This window comes from Callithrix jacchus, chromosome 15 (assembly GCF_049354715.1).
Source record: "Callithrix jacchus isolate 240 chromosome 15, calJac240_pri, whole genome shotgun sequence".
In the NCBI taxonomy this organism is placed as follows: domain Eukaryota; kingdom Metazoa; phylum Chordata; class Mammalia; order Primates; family Cebidae; genus Callithrix; species Callithrix jacchus.
In genome coordinates this window covers 29,990,907-30,009,119 of record NC_133516.1, presented here as the reverse complement: position 1 = coordinate 30,009,119, position 18,213 = coordinate 29,990,907, and the positions used below count along the sequence as shown (strand labels likewise).

At 47.8% G+C, this 18,213-nt stretch overlaps 1 protein-coding gene and 1 pseudogene across 10 annotated transcripts in view; one reads left to right on the top strand and one right to left on the bottom strand.

Annotated features, from left to right (window-relative positions):
• Positions 1-2,614: 2,614 nt before the first annotated feature.
• Positions 2,615-18,213, bottom strand: part of KLHL18 (kelch like family member 18) — a 64,512-nt gene continuing 48,913 nt past the window's right edge. For 3 of the 9 annotated variants that reach the window (XM_002758456.7, XM_078350678.1, XM_035275202.3), the window contains 6 exons: positions 16,252-16,412; positions 14,746-14,882; positions 12,623-12,845; positions 9,161-9,265; positions 6,877-6,988; positions 2,615-6,171 (listed from right to left, as the gene is read on the bottom strand). In XM_002758456.7, the coding sequence (XP_002758502.4) occupies positions 5,785-6,171; positions 6,877-6,988; positions 9,161-9,265; positions 12,623-12,845; positions 14,746-14,882; positions 16,252-16,412 (1,125 nt within the window). In that variant the 3' untranslated portion in view covers positions 2,615-5,784. Of the gene's footprint in view, positions 6,172-6,876; positions 6,989-9,160; positions 9,281-12,622; positions 12,861-14,745; positions 14,883-16,251; positions 16,413-18,213 lie in introns of all 9 variants that reach the window. The other 6 variants (XM_078350674.1, XM_078350676.1, XM_008981572.5 and 3 more) reach the window with 3 other exon arrangements.
• On the top strand, positions 11,356-11,778 carry LOC118147856 (large ribosomal subunit protein eL31 pseudogene; annotated as a pseudogene). The gene has a single exon (XR_013527274.1). The product of XR_013527274.1 is annotated as a large ribosomal subunit protein eL31 pseudogene (transcript).

Genomic DNA, 18,213 nt, shown 5'->3' with positions numbered 1-18,213 from the left:
AAGGGAATTAACTGCAAAGCGAATTAACTGAGTGATGGAAATATTTTAAAACGAGATGGTGATAATGGTTGTACAACTTTGGACACTTACTAAAAGTCATTGAGTTGAACACTTAAAATAAATGAACTTTAAGGTATGCAAACTGTGCAACAAAACTATTAAAAAATCAGTGATGTGAAAAGGAGGAAGATAAGGGAGGCATAATTAGGTGACATTTGAATGTAGATATTCCTGATAGTCCCTAAATTCTTCAAGAAGCTATTGTTGAGCCTCTTCTTCACGTCCAGTCCTGGGTCTACGGTAATAGTCTCACAGAGCTCATCACATAGCAGGTAAAACGGGCAAACAGGCCACTGCATGGTAGGATACAGCCAAGGGTCAGCACAGCAGACAGAGGAGCACCATGCCGATCAGAGATGTCTTCATGAAGGTGACATCTAAATTGAGACCCTGAAGACTGTTGCTGGGCAGGCAGCTAATAGCTATTGACTATTGAAGAAGTGTCAATATCACAGTGACCTTCTATGCCATGCTATAAATTTTAGGTTTTATGAACTGCAAAACTAGGCTGGGCATGGTGGCTCACACCTGTAATCACAACACTTAGGGAGGTTTGCTTGAAGTCAGGAGTTCAAGGCTGCAGTGAGCAATGCTGTGTACTGTTATTTTGAGTAGCAATAAAAAGCAGCAGTGCTAGACTTTGGGGTGAAACGGAGTGGGCTCTGCTGCTGGTTGTGAGGGGAAAGGAGTCCAAAGAATAGAAACAAAGAAAGAAAAAAAAAACGCAAGTCAGGCAGATGAGACTAGCTTGACGTAGCAGTACACTCTTCACCCATGGGGCTCTTTGGCTCTGGTCAAGGGGGCGTAGGTTACATGGAAAGGGCTGCTTTACTTTAAAAGCATCTGGCCTTTCTCCCAAGAGAGAGACCCCCAAGTAGTCTGGCTACGTTTTTTAGCACAAACACACCTGCTTCTACACTCTTCCCCTCGCTGCCCAGTCTACTCTTCCAAGATCTATGACGGTGTTGGGAGGAACGCTGCTCCCTCCATAGGTGGAAGACACTGCTGCCCTTAGGCAGACTGGACTGTGAGTGTGGAGATCTGGTCTCAATTTCTCACAATACCACTGGTTAGCTGGAGTCAGGCAAATTACTTGGCCCTTCTGAGGCAGTTTCCTTATGCCAAAATGTTACCTGCTCTGTGGGGATTACTGAGGACCATGTGAGAATCAACCGACACAAGAGTGTTTATATGTAAGACGTGTCCTGGGTGTGTGCGGGAGTGATATGCCTTCCAAAAACTTAAGAAAATGAAGTTGCCATCCAAGTCTCCCACAGACAAGACTGACCACGAGCTGACTTTTGGAAGTATGACTGAAGAGTTTCCCAACAGGCAAAACCACAGTAACCAGAGTGTAAACTTGGAAGGGCAGATCTGGAATGCAGCTGTATTTGGGGAAGTGAAAACTGAGGATGGGAGTATAGTTCTCACACTGAAGAGTGTGCAAATCACCAAGGAAACTTGCCCACTGAGCTGCACCACAGCCCCAGGGAACCTGTCTCTAGTGAGGGACTTAGGAACAACCTGTGGTTTAAACATTTTCCAGTGACTTTTTGAGATGGAGTCTCACTCTGTCACACAGGCTGGAGTGCAGTGGCGTGATCTCGGCTCACTGCAATCTCTACTTCCCGGGTTCAAGTGATTCTCCTGCCTCAGCCTCCTGAGTAGCTGCGATTACAGGTGAACGCCACTTACCCCCAGCTGATTTTTGTATTTTAGTAGAAACGGGGTTTCACCGTGCTGGTCAGGCTGGTCTCAAACTCCTGACCTCATGATCCGCCTGTCTTGGCCTCCCAAAGTGCTGGGATTACAGGTGTGAGCCACTGTGCCTGACCCTCTAGTGACTTTTATGTGCACAAGAGTTAAAGCACCTCTGGCCTACAGCATAAATAAGGAGCTGGAGGTGCTGATTCCAGGCAATCAATAGGCAGCCACACTCCACTGGAAAACTCTGTGGAGTTTTAGGGCAGTGAATAGAGAAAAAGGGAAATCGAGAGCAGAGGAAACCTGGTGCAGTCCTAAGGTGCAAATGAACTCTTTGCATATTTTTCTCCACAAGTGACTCTCATAAAAGAAACCTCTCCAAAGACTACTTTTGCTGTACATCTGGCTTTTCCCTTATTTTCACAGAAATATACCCACTTTGTCATATATATATATATATATATTTTTTTTTTTTTTTTTTTTTGAGATGGAGTTTTGCTGTTGTTACCCAGACTGGAGTGCAATGGCACGATCTCGGCTCACCGCAACCTCCGCCTTCTGGGTTCAAGCAATTCTCCTGCCTCAGCCTCCCGAGTAGCTGGGACTACAGGCGCGCACCACCATGCCCAGATAATTTTTGTATTTTTAGTAGAGACGGGTTTCACCTTGTTGACACGGATGGTCTTGATCTCTTGACCTCGTGATCCACCCGCCTCGGCCTCCCAAGTGCTGGGATTATAGGCGTGAGCCACCGCACTCGGCTGTCCAATATATACTTTTCAGTGAATCACAATAAATAAAAGATGTGCTTCTAATATTTAAGAAATAAACCAAGGAAGGACAAGAGCTATTAGGAGTGTTCTCTTTCTTTATTTCTCTTTGGTTTCTTAACATAAGACATGCATTCTATAAATAAAAGGAAGTAAGATTTTCCGGGAAACAATAAATTGGGAGGAATTCCCATAGTCACACCTCTGTGGTCAAGTCAAGAGGCTGGACTTCAGCTCCTATCTGGCTGTAATCTCTGATGAAATCCAGAAGAAAAGGCCCTAGTGTTATCCAAGAAGGTGAAACACTCAAGGACAGTGAATGCCACAGTCCTCTGCTCAGAGCTGGGCTAGGCCCCAAGGCCCACTAAACACAACGTCTACCCTATCTCCTTGTGATATCCTTTTCACAATATCCTTGCATCTTCTCATGGGGCTATTGGAAAGTCTCCAACACCGAAGAACCAGACCAGCCATTTACGAACAGCCATTCACCATCAGACTGAGGAACCTACTGGGAGAGTGTGAATATGATGGTGTTTGCTTACTTGTGCTCAGAGCCCAGCTCAAAACACTGGCTTGATCTTACTTTGAAACACTGATCTCCGGTGCAGCAGTGTAAATTCTATACCAGGAGGTGGGAATGGACTCAGGAAGGCCACTACAAGAGCAGCAGGCCATGGGAAAATAATCTACCATACCCAATGGGAAAATCTGGGCCAGCATCCTAAGGACCCACTCAGCAGCCCACAGACAGATTCTTTTTTTTTTTTTTTTTTTTTGAGACAGAGTCTTGCTGTGTTGCCAGGCACCAGGCTGGAGTGCAGTGGCGTGACCTCAGCTCACTGCAACCTCCGTCCCTGGGTTCAAGCAATTCTTCTGCCTCAGCCTCCCGAGTAGCTGGGACCACAGGTGTGTGCCACCATGCCCAGCTAATTTTTGTATTTTTTAGTAGAGACAGGGTTTCACCATGGTCTCGATCTCTTGACCTTGTGATCCGCCCGCCTCGGCCTCCCAAAGTGCTGGGATTACAGGTGTGAGCCACCGCGCCCGGCCCACAGACAGATTCTTAATACCTTCACAATCCAGGCTTGCCGGTGCTGCTTCAAATTCACAAAAGAAAGGGGCTTACAATAAGACATGCACTGATACACTCCTAACAGGAAATGCACACCCCACCCGCCTTCTGAGTCCACCCCTACAGGCAAACCAGGAAGGAGGGAGAAATGCTGGAACTCTACCACGAGCCCAGGTTAAATGACATCTGTTATCAGATTGTTGAGACGTTAAAAATAAAAATATCATTTTCAAGTGCTTGTAGCAGAGGCCCAGCTCCTAAGTTGCAGGTAACAAAGGTACTTCCCTCTGAACACATGGCGATTGCACACACTGGTAAACCTGATGGTCCTGAGGTGGGGGAAGACACCCCAGGCTCCACATTGTGCCTTTCTTAACAGGCTTCCAGGCCACCCCAGGCAGGCAGCAAAGGACAGGAAACCAACCTGGTGGAGACTGGAGCCCTAAGACCCAGCCTTGGGTTACAGGAATTGCATCTTCTTTTAGTCTCTACTGGAAGAATTTTAGAAAACCAGATTTTGGCAGCAGCAGTTGAAGGACAGCCCCACTGCCCAGTGCACTGGTGAGAAAATGTCCTCCTTTTGAGTCCCGCTGTGCTACATTAGGTCCCATGCAGGGAAAAGGAGGAAGCACTATGTAGTTTTTCCAAAAGGTAAAGGTCATTTCCCAAGATTAGAGGAAGAAATATAAAATCTGTTCTTTGCAGCAGCAAGAGATTCTTTCGGCCTTTAGTTCTTTCTGTCATAAAAGCCAGCTGTGCTTGAATGTAAAGGTCCACCTTGTTGGTCAGTCTGCCCCCAGGGCTGGAGGGAGACCAGACCCTTGGGATTGGCGAGTGGATGGAGGAGCAATGAAGTGGCAGGGCAGACAAGGTTACGAGACCAAGCCAGCCCACAGCTGGTAGAAGGAAGCCCCTGGTTAGGTTCTAGAGGTGCAAATGGTCAATGTGCCCCAGAAGCATCCAAATGAGGGAAATCACCCAAGAACGAGATCAATGGGCAAATGAGAATCTGGCCAGACCTGCTGTTTCCTGCTGGCCAAAAAAGGAAGGAATGTCAGTGCAAGTGGGGAATCTGAATGAGCGCCATGGCAGCAGTAGGAGGTAATCACAGGGGCGTCTGGAACCCCCAGCCATAGCCAGAAGCCCCCACCGAGAAGAGTGGCAGTAATTCAGCAGATTGCTAACTCTCTACGCCTATGACTTTAAAAGTCCTCTGATGGTGGGTGTGAAGACAAACCCCATGAGCACCTTGCTACAGGCCCAGTCAACAGTGCATTGATTCCACACACACTGGGGCTCAGAGGGCACCCCCAGCTCGATGTGATGCTTCAGGACCCTGGGATCCGAACATGGAGCGGATACCGCCCTTCTCTGGTTGGACGGTTTTCCATTTAAACATAGATTCGCCCTTAGTGTCTTTTATGCTTTTTTCTTGCTGCAAAATTTGTTCACATAAAAAAATTTTTTCTTTCCAGTTTCTTGGTTTAAATTTCCTTGTTTCTTTCAAGTATCTTTTTATTTTTCCCTTCTGTTCTCCTGGACAGATGGAAAAGACCTTACTGAAATCCCAAAATTAGACATGGGGAAAACTTCTCTTCTTGCTTACCCAGCAATGCGAACAGAATCCTTGGTGCCTTACTGTGGAAGAAGGAATGTGCCTGTGTGCAGCAGCCCTCCACTGCTGTGGCCACACCATCTCAGGCAGGGAGAACACTTGGGTCTGTCCTTTCACCCCCAGCTACATCCCAGTTTCCAGCAGGCTTGGACACTGCAGCCTCCCCATGGCAAATTGGCCAGAACCTGGATGGAGAACAAGCAGGCGAAGAGGAGCAACAGAAGGAAGGCCTTCTGTGAATGGCTGGCCAACAGAGCAGCAGTGGGTGGGAGCTGGGCTTGGATGGAGCTTGTGTTCGTGTGGACCAGCAGAACAGTTCCAGGTCACCGGCTACGGGACCCAAAGGAGCTTGTGTCCATGCTGTGCATCTTGATGACCCAGGCCTGAAGGTCACAAGGGTTGCACAGTGGGGGAGGGCTTAAGCACCTGGAAAAACTGTACCTCTGGCAAGCTCACGTTTCACCTCATCTTCTGGTCCACTGCCTCTCCTGAGGGACTGTTACTGGAAGGAAGCGCCTGTCTGTGCTGGATCCCTGCCCCACCACATCCCATCCTCTGCCTTAGATGGTAAGGAGAGGGATGCAGCCCACACCGACCCCTCCTTCATGGCATGCCATGGGGGCCATGAACGTCCAGCAGTCTGTCTCCGGGTCATACATCTCCACTGAGCTTAGGTTTGACTGTCCGTCGTAGCCCCCCACAGCGTAGAGGCGCCCACAGCTGGCCACCAGGGAGACTCGGCTCCGGCGCGTGTGCATGGGGACGATCAGGCACCACTGGTCTGCCACGGAGCTGTACATCTCAGCGATGCTGAGGAAGCCAGAGCCATCGTAGCCCCCGCAGACAAACATTTTGCTCCCCAGGGAGGCCGCTCCATGCCGGCAGCGCTTGTTGAGCATGCCAGCTGCAGGGTGCCAGGTGGCGGTGTGGTGGTTATAGTGCTCCACCTGTAGAAGGGGAGAGAGGCACAGGTATAAGACAGTCAGAGGCAAAGCTCAGTCCATGGAGTGACCGTGCAGGGCACAGTGGCCCCCATGATGTCAGACATGGGGATGAGGAGCTCTGCCAGTGCCCCCTCTGCTGCAGTCCTGCTCCTGGGTATATGGGGGCAGGGAGAGGTCACCTCACCTGACCCTTTCTGTTTGCATCTAAGGAAACAAAAAAGGATGTGCCCAAGGATGCACTGCTAGGTAGTGACAGATCCTGTATGAGAACTGGGTCTCCTGTAATCTCCAGGGGTTTCCACTACAGCACTGATTAGTAAATGGCTGTTGAGCCTTTTTTTACAGAATAAATGCAATTTTAAACAAATTATCCAGAGTAATACAACTGTTTGCAAATTTACGTTTGGTCTATAATTGAGCTTACTTTGGGCAGGAATCTCACAAAGTCTATGTAGCATTCAACAGACAGTTAAACAGGTGGTGGTGGGGCTGTACACGTGACTATCTTTCACCCACCCTTTGTGTACACTGGCTCATTATCTGGAAGTTCAGTATTTCAGAAGATGCAGTGGATGGCCTGAAACCTCAGTAGATGATAGTTTATCCAGCTATGGTAAGTCTGAAGTTTTTTCAAATAATTATCTTCCAAAATAAATCTCAAAGATGGAAGGAGCAGGTGCCCTTAGCCCAGGGGGAGCCCAGACTCACACTGTTGAAGATCTGCAAGCCATCATGGCCGCCTGACACATATATCCTGCCCTCAAAGACCGTAACCCCAGCAGCACTGCGGTTCGAACTCATCGGGGTCACCACTGTCCACCTTCAGGAAAAAGTCAATAGGAAGGAAGCATGAGATTCAGGGTTCCTGTCTTCCCATGACAGCTCAGTAGGGGGATTCAGGTGAACTGTGTGGCCATCTCCTTACCTCTTACCACCTCTCCCACCACCTCTGACAGCTCTCTCTGGCTGCCGCCTCTCATCCAAGCTGCAAACCCACAGCCTATCTTCTCTGCTCATCTCCATGGCTGCTCAAAATCATTGTGTCTCACACAAGACCTCTTTCTCCTATAGTTCTGCTCCTCCCTTCCTTGTTAACGGGACCACCAGCTGTCTAGCTGCTGTACTTATAAAGCTCAGTGCTACTTTGGTTGCTTCTCCCTTGCTGTCAACATTCCTATGGTCCCCCAAGTTCTGGCTGGTTTGCTTCCTAGTCAGTGCTTGTTCTCATCCCCACTACCAGTGCCCTACCCCTGACTTCTCATCTGGACCACTGTGACAGCCTCTGCACAGGCAGCCTTGCTTTCACACCAATCCCATCCGACCCCACCCCGCCAGAGAGACTGCTTCTCCTTCACCTGCACCATGGCCTCCTGTGGCTCCTCACTGTCTCCTCTAAGATAGTCCAGGTTCCTTCAGTTGGTTTTCTCATCTTTTTTATTTTTGAGACACGGTCTTACTCTGTCCCCAGGCTGGAGTGCAGTGGTGAAATCATAGCTCATTGCAGCTTTGACATCCCAGGATCAAGCAATCTTCCCACCTCAGCCTTCTCAGCAGCTGGGACTACAGGCTCATGCCATCACGCCTGGCTAATTTTTCTTTTTTTGTAGAGGCAGGGTCTCCCTATGTTGTCTAGGCTGGTCTCAAGTGACCTTCTTGTCTCAGCCGCCCAAAGTGTTGGGATTATAGGTGTGAGCCACTGTGCCTGGCCCTTCATGTGGTTCTTTACCTCTTGGTTCTCATCCACCCTTTAGCTTCACCCCACACCACGTGCCACCCACCTGGCTCTGTCTCCTGTCTACACGCTGTGCTCTAGCCCACAAGAGGATCACTGCTGAACACTCACTGTGATTCTTGATCACAGTGAACACTTTCTTACTGCAGCCTCTCTCCCTGCTGTCTCCCTGCCTATGATGTGCAAGCACCTCCCATTGGCTATCCATGACAGGTCTCATATCAGAAGACATCCCTGATACCCTGTCCTTTCCTGCAACCCTGGGGAAGACGAAGGTTCTCTCTGCTCTGTGCCCAAGAGCTTCTGACACAGGCCTCCAGGGTAGAATGATCATGATGCAGCCCATGGCCCAACCACACTGGATGCTTTAAAGGATCTCAGACACCCAGCTTGCTGTCTGCTCCATAGTCGACTGGTTAAGTGAACAGAATACTGGTTCAAAGGCATCCTAATGAGTCCATTCAACTAATTTGTTTACATTTTATTATATAAGATAAGAGGATTCAAATACTGAAATGAAAAACTTGGGCTGGCCAGGTGCAGTGGCTCAAGCCTATAATCCTAGCACTTTGGGAGGCCGAGGCGGGTAGATTACCTGAGGTCAGGAGTTTGAGACCAGCCTGGCCAACATGGTGAAACCCCGTCTTAAAAAAAAAAAAAAAGAAAAGAAAAAGAAAAACTCGGACTAACCTTGTCAATGTTTTTCAAAGCGTGTTCCACAAATGAGTCCCACAAGATGGCAACCGGTGTGTATATAAAACCCAAGGTTAAACAGAGTTATTCACTGCAGGGTTTCTTAGAGCCTTTAAAATGTTAATGTATCTTATAGAAAGACAAGGACTCTGGCGGTTCAGACATCAACATTTCCCAAGCCTATCTGACAACAGAACTTAAAACTTTTTTTTTTCCAAATCATATCCTTTCCACTTTGGAACATGTTGTTCATCTACTTCTTATCCCCTCTTGCCTGTTTTTCCATTACAATGGACTGATTTAGCTCAGAGGTAGAGAGTAAGACCCTGTCTCAAATAAATAATTATTTCCAAGCATTTATGTAGACTATTTGTTTTAAAATTTTATTTACTCATTCTTTCACTTAACCAAGGGTTATTAAATATCTAGTATATATAAAGTACTATACGGGTAAAAAGGCAAGACATTCTCTACCCTCAAGAAGTTTAAATAAAAAAACTCCAGTTCTGATTTTGATACTCTTATGTTTATAAGCTCCAGTTGCCCCAGGGGAGCCAGAGTTCTTACTTGTCTGTCTCAGGTGAGTAGGTCTCCACGGAGCTGAGGGAAGAGTTGCCATCGTAGCCCCCACAGACGTAGATCTGCCCGTCCAGCACAACTGTCCCCATGGCACTGAAACAGACAGAGCTGTCATCCCAGATGAGCCGCAGCCTTCCCGGAGCAGCCTCTCTTGCCCACTGAGAAACAAACCTATCAATTGCCTCTTTCTGCAACCCAAATCTCAGGCATGTGACTAAGTAAAGGCATAAAACTGAGGTGACAGAAGCTTCCCCATGGTCCCTCTTGTACCCCACCCTTCTTCCTCAGGCTGCCTCCCCTCCCTGCTCTTCTCGACCTCATTCTGTCTAAAATGCTCACCTTCCACCTCGCCATGTGAAGGTTGCATTCACCTTGAAGGCCCAACTCAACTTCCTCTCTCCTCTTCCTCCCCTCAGTAAGAATTACTCTTTCCCATCCCCACACTCCCTGAGTGGCTTCTTTATTACAGCATTCATTCACCTAGTTATCAGATCTTTAGCAGCTTGGGTTTACAGTGGTAAGTAAGCCAAAGTTCCAGCCCACAAGGAACTTATGTTCTCGCCTCTAGGCTACCAGGAATCTGTCACCTCTCTCTCTCTCTGTGTGTGTGTGCACGCGTGTGTGTAATTTTTAATCAAACCCTTGCTCTGTCACTCAGGCTAGAGTGCAGTGGTGCCATCATAGCTCACTGTGCCTTGAACTCCTATGCTCAAGTGATCTTCCTGCCCCACCTCAGCCTCCCAAGTAGCTGGTATTACAGGTGTGCACCACCACACCCAGCTAATTTTTGCATTTTTAGTAGAGATGGGGTTTCACTGTGTTAGCCAGGCTGGTCTCAAAACTCCTGACCTCAGGTGATCTGCCCTCCTCAGCCTCCCGAAGTGCTGGGATTACAGGTGTGAGTCACCGCACCTGGCTTACTTCTACTTTTAAAGTGTACATAGTAATCAAACTGATCCACAGAATGTCCCTTGCAGGGACATGATAACAGACCCCCTGAACTAGCCCAAAAGAGGAGAGAAACTTGCCGTAGGCAAGTACTGTGGTAAGATCACACATTTATTAGATGTGATTACTATCCTTCTGGATACAGACACAAAACAAACATAAACATTACGTAACAAAACAGGTATCCAACAATATGAGCATTAATTAAGAAGTGCCACAAAACTGCATGAGATTAACTATCATCAGGTGGTAAAGGTAGGTATGAAGAGGGGAGAAAATGCTGATCAGCGTGGACTGGAACAGTCCAGTGTTAAGAAAGCTCCACAGATGGCGCAGAACACTGGCAGAGACAGGAAGGAAAGATGGCAGGATGTCACTAACTGGCAAGACAGACAGTTGTGTGGGACGTCAGGAGAGAAGTGACTAGGAACATTTTAAGGTAGCCTGTAATTTAAAAGGGATGTAATGGAACCAGGCCCACACTAATAACAAGGTAGTAACCAGAGTGAAGGAAAGAAATACCTAGAGGACTTTCCTCCAAGACAGCACTCTGAACCCAGTGACATCAAAGCAAGGAAGTGGCCCAGAGCAGACACACAGGGAAGGATAGCTGATTGTAGTCAAAGCAAAAAAGCTACTCATGGTCTGGGACACGGAGCAATGAGTCACTCAATTATAGGAAGCTGCAAAGTATCCAAGGAGCGAAAGTGAGGATGGTGGGAGGAAAGGACTCTCAGATGTTCCTGGGAGAGGCAGATCTTAAGCATTACATTTTTTCTTCCCAAAGGAACCTACTCCAGTGCTTTGTGAATTGGTCTCATGAGTACAAAGGTAGATCCCTTCCAGCTCACATCCACATGTGAATGCTGCTAGATGTGGAATGTGGGTATGGCAGCCAGTACTTTTCTGTGGCAAAGGACTTCCACGCTACCTCTTCTTCCTCATCACACATGTGCTTGCTCGACTGTCCCTCCCTTTCACTGCCCTCCACCCCAGTCACATGATCTTATAAGTAGAGACCCTGAAGTGTGGCCAGTGAAGGGCTCTGTGAGGCAAATACTGAGATCACGGAATTAAATGCAAGAAAAACCCTTAAAGAGCAACTGGTCCAGTGGTTTTCAAACTGCCCCTTAAAAAAAATTCATGTAATTTCCCCCTCTAACATTAGGTATATGTCAAGGAAGCTCAGTGTATAAAAGTGATCAATGACAATTCCTCGCGCTCTTCCTTTCCGCCTTGGACCCGACAGAATGGCTCCCGCAAAGAAGGGTGGCGAGAAGAAAAAGGGCCGTTCTGCTATCAACGAGGTGGTGACCTGAGAATACACCATCAACATTCACAAGCGCATCCATGGAGTGGGCTTCAAGAAGCGTGCCCCTTGGGCACTCAAAGAGATTCGGAAGTTTGCTATGAATGAGATGGGAACTCCAGATGTGCGCATTGATACCAGGCTCAACAAAGCTGTCTGGGCCAAAGGAATAAGGAATGTCCCATACCAAATCCGTGTGCAGTTGTCCAGAAAACGTAATGAGGATGAAGATTCACCAAATAAGCTCTATACTTTGGTTACCTATGTACCTGCTACCACTTTCAAAAATCTACAGACAGTCAATGTGGATGAGAACTAATCGCTAATCATCAAATACATAAAATAAACTTGAAAAATTGCAAAAAAAAAAAAAGTGATCAATGCAGAGCTGTCCTGGGTATTGGGCAAGGGGGCCCTGGGCTGCTTTCCTCTCCCCTCCTTGGGCACTGCCCATGCATGTGACGACTCCAATATGTGTCTGACATAATGAAACATGCCACCTGTCACCTCAGCGTTAAGAAGGCTAAACATAGGCACTGGGATGTCCTCTAATCCCACTTCTTATTCAGGCAATATAAGCAGATAAGTGGTGGAGGAGGCAGGTAGCTAGAATGTGCTGAGTGACATGAAACTTGGCCCATCTTACAAATACTTATGTGCTCCTGTCTGGGAGAATGTGTGTGACCTAAAGAAGAGAACACTGCTCTGGTTCATATTCTCCCTGGGTAGTGGAAGCACATGTGTGAGGGGAGTCCTAGGGAAGGAAGGTATCCAGAAAAACACCTTGGATTTCCTTTTATCACTAATAAAGGTAAATCCTCCTTATTCTTCAAGTTTCAACTTTAATCCCACCTCTTCCCTGAAATCTTCCAGATGTTCCAGTCCAGTTTCTCTCCCTCCTCTAATCTTCCAAAATACACATTTTCAGTCCTTATCTGGCACTTAAAATAACAACACAACTTCCATATGTCTACGTCTGGTCTCCCCAAGTTCCTCAAAGGACAAGGTGGGTATTTTACTTTTAAGCAGATGGGAGCTTGCTCCCAGGAGGTACTGGCAGTGGCTGGCCTGGCTGCAGGAAACTCCCAGGCCAAAGCTTGTGTTTTACTTTACTGTGTGCCCCTGCTCGTCTAGAACGGTGCTCCCCAGGTGCTCAGTGTGTATGTTCAGGCTGTATGTGGCTTCCAGAATACCTTCTCTTGCTATTCATGCTCCCCACTCTGGTCCATGTGTCTGTCTCCGGGTTGTAGGCCTCCACGGTGCTCAGCCGTAGCTGGCCGTCATACCCTCCAATGGCATACAGAAGCCCGTTCACCACAGCCACGCCAACACGGCTGCGGGCTGTTGTCATAGGACGGCACTTCTCCCAGCGATTGGCGATGGGGTCGAACACTTCCACCACATTCAGGGAATCACCTGCATAAAAATTTGCTACTCAAATTAAAACAAATGAGACCACTTGTTTAGATCACAGCTATTGGGCATTGATTATATGGAACATTTGACTCGATTCTATTAGCTCTTCCTGCAGAATTACTCAAGGCAAAAAGGCCCACTAAGAAATTTCAGCCATGATCACCTCAAACCTAATTCTTTAAGGAAAATTAGAATCGGGCAAGAGGTATTTATTTTTTAGAGAGGGTAGTTTTCAGTTACAATTAGGTGCTCCACCTGCTTAAAGCCAAAGGTATAGACAAATCGATAGAATATTTCCTCTAGGCAGGAGCCATGCCAGAAGGCCAGGCATGTGCTCCGGTGCTTTCATTTGCTAGTGAGTGACCCAAGGCAAGGGGCTTTGTGTCCCTCCCCTCTGCTTCACAGATGAAATGGAGATAATCCTTATGGATTAAATGATATAACAGGTAAAGCACCTAGCAAGGTTCTAGAATATACTTAGTGCTTAATAAATAGTCACAGTAGCAAGGAATGCTCATTCCAATCCTCCCTTTTTCATCAGGTTTTTGGGATGATCAGACAAAATAACCCGCTCTTCCTATGGTATGCTGCTAGGGGGCACTTAGCCTCATACAGCATTTGCATGCTACTCCAGCATGTACGGATTGAGGACTTACCTGTTCCAGGTCTTATGGTTAACAAGTAGCAGCTAGTACCCAATTCTCATTAACTTTCAATTAAAAACAAAACTGGGCTGGGCACAGTGGCTCACACCTGTAATCCCAGCTTCAGGAGGCCAAGGCAGGCAGATCACTTGAGGTCAGGAATTCAAGACCAGCCTGGCCAACATGGTGAAACCCCGTCTCTATTAAAAATACAAAAAAAATTAGCTGGGCATGGTGGCGTGTGCCTGTAATCCCAGCTACTTGGGAGGCTGAGGCAGGAGAATTGCCTGAACCCAGGAGGCGGAGGTTGCAGTGAGCTGAGATTGTGCTATTGCACTCCAGCCTGGGTAACAAGAGCGAAACTCCGTCTCAAAAAAAAAAAAAAAAAAAAAAATACAAAAATCAGCTGGGCGTGGTAGCAAGTGCCTGTAGTCCCAGCTACTCAGGAGACTAAGGTGGGAGAATCACCTGAATCCAGGAGGCAGAGATTGCAGTGAGCTGAGATCCCACCACTGCACTCCAGCCTGGCTGACAGGAGTGAGACTCCACCTTAAAAAAAGTAAAAATAGTAACAAATAAAAACAAAACTGCCCAGGAGTGCCCACCAACTCCCCCCAGGTGGGGAGGCCGTGCAGCTTTCAGTAAACCTCACTCTATGATTCAAAAACTGCCAATAACACATGGACTGTAAAGTATGTGTTTCATAGTGGGTGGGGCTGAAGAGTAAAAAGTACTATTGATAGTGGTAGACCCTGTGTATTTGGAAAATCTTTCTCTCGGGGACATTCTCAAAGTCTAACCCCAGAGATCCATATGACCAAATGTGAATAGCCTGGTATGGAATTGGGTCTCTGACCATATCTATCCAAGGCTGATAGGATGCTATACCATAGCCAATGTGATAAAAGGGTGAAAGTGCTGGCTCAGGAACCAGAACACCCAAGTTCTAGTCCTTGCTCTGCCAAAAGCAACTTGCATGAACATAGTGAAAATTCTGTGGGCCTCAATTTCCTCACTTGTCAGGTGAGCAGGCTAGGGATCAAAGATTTCTAGAAGGTCTTGTGAGCACTGATATTCTGATTCAATGGCATGAATATATGACATATTCTAACTGTAGAGCAATTGTATAAAATCAAGAGGGGCAAGGGTGGTGACAGAGCAAAACAGAGAAACCAGAAGGGTCAGGCTAATTTGTGTGGTGCTTCCTCATCCATGGAGTCCAAGAAGGGGCTTTCTAAAGGGGAGCTGCAAGGTACCTGCTGAGTTGAGGCCTCCTACGGCATAGATAAGCCCAGCGATGGATGTGCAGCAGCGCGGCCGGGTCCTGAAAGCCGGCAGGTGCGGCCGGCGCTCTGGCATGAGGTGGTAGTCCTTTGCTTCGTCTACCAGGTCCCTGGAATAACATGCAAGATGCTAGAACAGGAGGTATCCCCTCTGAGTTAGTCCTCGTTTGCATCTCTGAGCCTGGATCCCCACTATCAACTGCAGGGAAACATGGGAGGAGAAGCCTCTGGAAGGTTTGGTCTCAAAGAAACCAGGAGAGTTCTGGGAAAATCACACACGGCTATTGAGATATACTCAAAATTGAAGGGGCAAGACAAGCACAGACCACCTCAACTAGTGTAATCAGATACAGACTAGGCATGACAAAAACAGGGTGGTGGCCAAAATGGCTGGGCTTGGGAGTTCCGACAAGCAGCATGTACCCTGTTGTCACACAGACCTAGCCCTTCCTTTCCATCCCTATGACTGCATTGTGGCTTGCGACTTTCGATTAATCACCACTCACCTGCACAGTGGCAGCTCCTAACACATTTCCCTGCCTCCAGCCTGCTCCTCCATTCCACTTCCACACGATAGTGCAAGCTAAGAACCTTCAATAGCCACCCATTACCAACAGAATAAAGTCCTAACTCCTCAACAGCACCCTTGAGACTGCTGGTCACAGGGCCCCAGCTACCGCCAGCCACAACTCCAACCCGTCCTGACACACACCTTCACACCACCTGCTACGGACAGGCACTGACTTCCTCCTGAATCAGCTGATCCCAACCAGGAGTTGGAAAATGAAGGAGAGCTGAATATGCGTAAAATTTTTATCGGCAAAGAAGAAAAATAAATACTTCAGGGCTGTGAATTTGACAAGCAATCTGGAGAAGATGGACATTTTTCTCTCTGCTGTTCCACTTTTACAGCAATTGTCCTATAGGGCTGCCATCTTCTGAACTGTGGGTAGCTCTGCTGTGCCATGTTGTCATTGATTTACTCTGGGTAAAAGTTTCATGTGTCGGTAAACACGTTCACCCCTTGCCCATCATTGTAGATGTAAAGCCTACACTTGCCAGAGTCCCCCATGCCCAGGGTACTGACTAATATTTACTGAAAAGGGCAAGGAACCCCAGGAAGTCCCAGTTGCACCACTGAGTGAGCTGCTGGTGTGGATAGGGTCAGGGCAGGTAGTAAAGATGCTTGCACATTCATAAATAGCTCAGTGGACAAAGATGCTGGAAAATCCTCAGATAACTCAGCAGGGGAAAGCCCTTTCTGCTCTGATGCTCTCACATGGCACATCTCTCTGCCCAAGGCATAAGATTCAGGCTCTTAACACTTCCTCTTCCAGCTCCTAGACAGAGGTCAATCTGAGTGCCATGAATTAGACTGATCACTCTAAATCCTTTCCCTCCAGAACTGGAAGAGGTATCCAGCTCCTCCTCCCTGCTTAGACCTTCGGCAGTGTTAGGTGCAGGTCCACTCTCACTCACCTGCATTTGTGGCAGCAACGCACCAGGTCATCCTGCTGTACTCGGTCTGAAAGGAACTGGGGCCGGCAGAGGGGCAGGCGGATATTGGACAGCAGCTCAGGCAGGTAGGGACCCCTCTGCTCCCGGTCGTATCTGACCCAGGCCAATGCAGCTTCAAAGACCTGTCATGACAGAGTGGATGCTCTGGCAGCAAATCTTCCCACCGAGGGGCCATACCCCAGGCCTCCAATCCCAATACATCTACTTTCTATACTGAAGCGTTCCCTTGGGCCCACCAATCTTTCCTCCTACTTGTCTCTGAAATCCTGATTTCTCTCTACTTCCTAGGCTACTAGAACAGCTTCCTGACTTTGATTATGATTATGATTTCCTAGTGAAAAACCATCAATGGCATCTTATTCCTTTCTGTCAAAACAAAATGCCTGATTCCCTTCCCGCTGCCCCTGTACCCCTGCTCCCTCTAAACTCCCTCCATCACCCTCTCTGTACTCCAGCAAGGGTGGGCTGGTTCTCCTGTTCACACTGTCCCCCCTCACTTAAAATGCCCTCTCATCTCCTCTTCATCTAAACCCACACCCCTATCTTTAACGCCTGGCTCTAGACCCATGTTTTCCAAGGAGCCTTTCCTAATGGCTCCAACCACAAGGATATCTCCCTCTAAAGCTCTATAGCCCTCACAAAATGTATCACTCAAAGAAATGTGAGCTGCTGCCCCCGTCATATTAATTAGCGTAAGAGCTAGGGACAGGACACCTAGTTCTTGGAATGAGGACTTTTCCTCTAAATCACAGTGTCTATGCTGCCAAGCCCAGGGTCTACTTTTCTACCAGGCTCCTATCAAGTCCTCTTCACCTCCCTAGCATCCCCCTTTCCTAGAGGAAAATGAAGTGTATCTTTTAATCCCTCCTCAAATTTCTTTTTTCTTTTTTTCTTTCTTTCCTTTTTTTTTTTTTTTTTTTTTGTGGAGACACGGTCTCACCCCATTGCCCAGGCTGGAGTGCAGTGGTGCAATTTCAGCTCACTACAACCTCTGCCTCCTGGTTCAAGTGATCCTTCCGCCTCAGCCCCCCAAGTAGCTGGGATTACAGGCCAGGAGTTCAAGCTGGACCACCGCCAGCTAACTTTTGTGCTTTTAGTAGAGATGGGGTTTCACCATGTTGCCCAGGCTGGCCTCAAACTCCTGAGCTCAAGGAATCTGCCCATCTTGGCCTCCCAAAGTGCTGGTATTACAGGCATGAGTCACTGCTCCCAGCCTCCTTACATTTCTAACACTCCTCCCTCATCCTCACTCTCAGGTGAGAAAAACGAAACAATTCAGAAGAGAAGGTCAGTAAGAATCTACCTGTACCCCGTCCCTGGGGAAGCACCCCAGCTCTCCCTCCTGCTACTGTGGATGTGGACAGCTTGTACTCCTATCAAAGATGCACACCCTTATGCTCTAGACTATTCTCACTTATTCCAGAACATCATTCCAACAACTGTTCTCCCATTTCTCAAACATTATCAGTTCTTCCCTCCCTTCTGGAAAATTCTCATCAGCAGTCAAATAGCTGTGATTTCTCTCACCTTAAAAAAAAAAGGCCAGGCTGGGCATGGTGGCTTATGCCTGTAATCCCAGAACTTTGGGAGGCCAAGGTGGGCAGATCATCTGCGGTTGGGAGTACAAGACCAGTCCAGCCAACATAGTAAAACCCAGTCTCTATGAAAAATACAAAAATTAGCCGGGCATGATGGTAGGCGCCTGTAATCCAGCTACTTGGGAAGGTGAGGCAGGAGGATCACTTGAACCTGGGAGGCGGAGGCTGCAGTGAGCTGAGATCATGCCACTACACTCCAGCCTGGGTGACAGTGAGACTCCGTCTCTCTTACACATACACACACACACACACACACACACACACACACACACGGCCTGGCATGATGGCTCATGCCTGTAATCCCCAGCACTTTGGGAGGCCAAGG